This window comes from Myotis davidii, unplaced genomic scaffold (assembly GCF_000327345.1).
Source record: "Myotis davidii unplaced genomic scaffold, ASM32734v1 scaffold2152, whole genome shotgun sequence".
NCBI classification, from domain to species: Eukaryota; Metazoa; Chordata; class Mammalia; order Chiroptera; family Vespertilionidae; genus Myotis; species Myotis davidii.
The window spans coordinates 78,141-81,473 of record NW_006283542.1 but is presented as its reverse complement, the minus strand read 5'-3'; the positions used below and the strand labels follow the sequence as shown (position 1 = coordinate 81,473).

Below are 3,333 nucleotides of genomic sequence, written 5' to 3'. Positions count from 1 at the left end.
AAAGTCTGGGTCTTCGGACCTTCTTCCCCTGGGACCTATGAGTCCAGGCCCACAGCCCCCTTCCCTCTCCCCTCTAGGACCCACAAATCACGCCCCCCACCTTGATCCCCCCAGGACCGTCCATCTCCTCCTGGAGGCTGCAGAGAGCCCAGGACGCGGCAGTGCTGACTTGGGATGTGGAGCGCGGGGCCCTGATCAGCGGTTTTGAGATCCAGGCCCGGCCGGAGGGGCCTGACCGGGGCAGAGACATCAGCTACCAGGACTGGGTCTCCTTGCTCATCCTGGGGCCCCAGGAGCGATCGGCCGTGGTGCCCCTCCCTCCTCAGAACCCGGGGGCCTGGGTCTTGCGTATCCTGCCCACCCTGGGGGCCCGGCCAGGCACCCCATCCCAAAGCCGGGTCTACAGTGCCGGTGAGTTGGGACTATCCGAGCCTTCTCCTGGGCTGCCTCCCCCTGTCTATTTCCTCGGATTCTCCTTCTCCCTGTAACCGTTTCCTGGGGCTGCGATAACAAAGGACCATTAACTAAGTGGCTTGAAACAGCAGACACGGATCTTCACACAGCTCTGGAGGCCACGAAAAATAAAGGGGTCCGCTGGGCCCTGCTCCTTCAGGGTCCCTGGGTAGAAAGCCCTGCTTGCCCCTTCCAGCTTCTGACAGTGCCTGGCAATTAAAAAAAAACACGTTTGTATTGATTTTTAGTGAGAAAGGAAGGGAGAGGGATAGAGAGTTCGAAACATCAAGGAGCCGATGGAGGAATATCATCGATCGGCTGCCTCCTGCAGACCCCCTACTGGGGATCGAGCCCGCCACCTGGGCACGTGCCCTGACCGGGAATCGAACCAGTGACCTCCTGGTTCTGGTTTGATGCTTAACAGCTGAGCCACACCCGGCTGGGCATATAATTATGTTATTTATTTGCACATTCACTTCTGATTTTCCTCCTAAAATGAACCCCCATGAGAGTCGGTATCTCGGGTTTGCTGAGCAATAGGTCTTTGGTCACGTGGTAGGATGCTGGGCACACACAGTCCCTGAATGAGCCTTAAATGAACTGAGTGCTGGGTGCCAGAACCCTGGGTTCTGAGAGCTGGGGCCGGGGACTTTGGAAACAGTTCCAGCCCTGCCTCTCACTTTCCTTGTCCTCCTCCAGACCCCACCCTGGGCCCCGGGGCCATCGCTGGCATCGTCCTGGGCTCCCTCCTGGGCCTGGCGCTCCTGGCAGCCCTTCTCCTCCTGTGCATCTGCTGCCTGCGCAGGTTTCGGGGTGAGTGAGGGGGCCCCCACGGGGAAGGGTCCCTAGGTAAAACCCGATTGGAGGCCTGCCTGGACCAATCAGCACGGTTACAGGTCCCTATCAGCCAATCAGACCAAGGCTCCACCTCTCGGGGTGAGTGGGCGGGGGGCAAGGGAAGGGTCCCTAGGTAAAATCCGATTGGAGGCCTGCCTGGACCAATCAGTACGGTTACAGGTCCCTATCAACCAATCAGACCAAGGCTCCACCTCTCGGGGTGAGTGGGCGGGGGGCAAGGGAAGGGTCCCTAGGTAAAATCCGATTGGAGGCCTGCCTGGACCAATCAGCACGGTTACAGGTCCCTATCAGCCAATCAGACCAAGGCCCCACCTCTCAGCCCCCAGATTCCCTTTCCATTGGCTGGGTCGGGATGTTGGGGCAGCCAATCAGGTGATTATGTTTTTTGTTGTTTTTTTTCTTCCTCTCTCTTTTCCAGGAACGATTCCCAAGAAAAAGAAGCATCTCCCCACCTTTGCCCCTGTGATCCCCCCACCAGAAAAGAAGATGCAGAGCATGGCCCCGGTGCAGACTCCACAGCCTCTGCCCCCCAAAGTCCCGCTGGAGGCCCCGAGCCCAACCAGGGCCCACCAAGTGAGTGTGGAGTTTCTTTGTTATTTAGTCAGGGAGATGGAATGGTCTGAGTTCTCTTCCCGCATCTTTCCTCGTTTGCAGTTTCACAATCCTGGTAAAAATGTGATCCTTTTGAAAATATATAAAGGCTCGACTGGGCTTCCCATCCAACCTTTATGTCAAGCGTGTCAAACTCAGAGGCTAACAGGGGCCAAATAAACAAGGTGTAAGTGTCTGTGGGGCCGCAAAAAAAACCCAAAAGCTTCAATTTTCATAGGCACGTGGGTTTATTTCAATAGAGACGTGCTGAATGCAAAGGGCTGAGATAAATGAGTCATCGTTCACCTAAAAGAATAGAACATTTTAATAAAAATTAATATTTTTTTCTTGAACATTAGCTTACCAGACACTGAATCACTGCACAGATTAATAAGCGTCACTCAAATAAACCTATTTTTCTTGTTCTCTGAAAGCGAAATATTTCCTGTTGTGCACACCCAACAAGTCAGTCCAAGGCTAACGAAGTGGCCATCGGCTGCTAGAATATTCGCTGCTGGTATCAGTGGAGAGAAATGGTGCGCCTGCGTGTAAGGCGCGTAAGGGAAATGAATGCAACGCGATTATAGCCATCAGTCATTAGCTGCAACACGATTATAGCCATCAGTCATTAGCGAATGTTGTCGTTTGTTAATAATTATGTATAACAGGATATTGTAAACATTAAGTTACGAAATTTTTATTAAAACGTTTCTTACATACGGTTACATTGGCTGGGCCGCAAAAATATTCATTATGCACTGTGAGTTTGACATGCTTGCTTCATGTATTTTAAAAGAAGCGTGACATTCCGATTTCCCCCACAAAGGGAGTAAGATGGGACCTCCTTTATTTTTTTTTCCCCATAAAAATGGGCCAAACTTCCATTTTCTCTCAGAAGTGGGATGGAATTTCTCTTTCCCAGTAAAGTTGTATGGCTCCTCCCACCCAAGAGTGGCTAGATATTTTTTACTCCTCATCAGTGGAGGAAACCCCGCTAATTTCTGAATAATGAGAGCTAGTGCTAGAAAAGGGTGAGTCATGTCACATGAGGGTAACTCCTGAGGTTGTCCCCCCACCCCTATCTCTCTCTCTCTCTCTTCCAGGCCACCAGCCCCAGCCCAGTCATCTCCCCAGGTGGGTGCCCGAAGACGGTCCGGGCAGCCACACAGGTGTGACCAGGCGAATGGCCTGCTCTGTGCAGGACTTTTTGGGCAAGACTTCCTGTTCCGCCTCCTGTCCTACTGTGACTCAAGGCCGGACTCTGAAAGTGGGTCTTCCTGTCTCCCTCTCTCACCTGAGAAGACTCTGCCTGTATTTGTGCAACAAAGGAGGTGGGACTTCCGGGCTTGGGGAGACTCCCGAGGATTTAACAGTGTGGTTGCAAACCACCAAGCAGGCAAGATGTGGGGGCTGTGTGGCAAAGGGGGGGGG

General features: G+C 52.9%; 1 protein-coding gene across 1 annotated transcript in view; it reads left to right on the top strand.

Annotated features, from left to right (window-relative positions):
• VSIG10L (V-set and immunoglobulin domain containing 10 like) overlaps positions 1 to 3,326 on the top strand; it is a 6,797-nt gene extending 3,471 nt beyond the window's left edge. Inside the window, exons 5-8 of the mRNA XM_015564401.1 lie at positions 115 to 411; positions 1,153 to 1,266; positions 1,730 to 1,884; positions 3,006 to 3,326. Coding sequence (XP_015419887.1) covers positions 115 to 411; positions 1,153 to 1,266; positions 1,730 to 1,884; positions 3,006 to 3,077 — 638 coding nt within the window. The 3' untranslated portion in view covers positions 3,078 to 3,326. The remainder of the gene's footprint in view (positions 1 to 114; positions 412 to 1,152; positions 1,267 to 1,729; positions 1,885 to 3,005) is intronic.
• Positions 3,327 to 3,333: the final 7 nt, after the last annotated feature.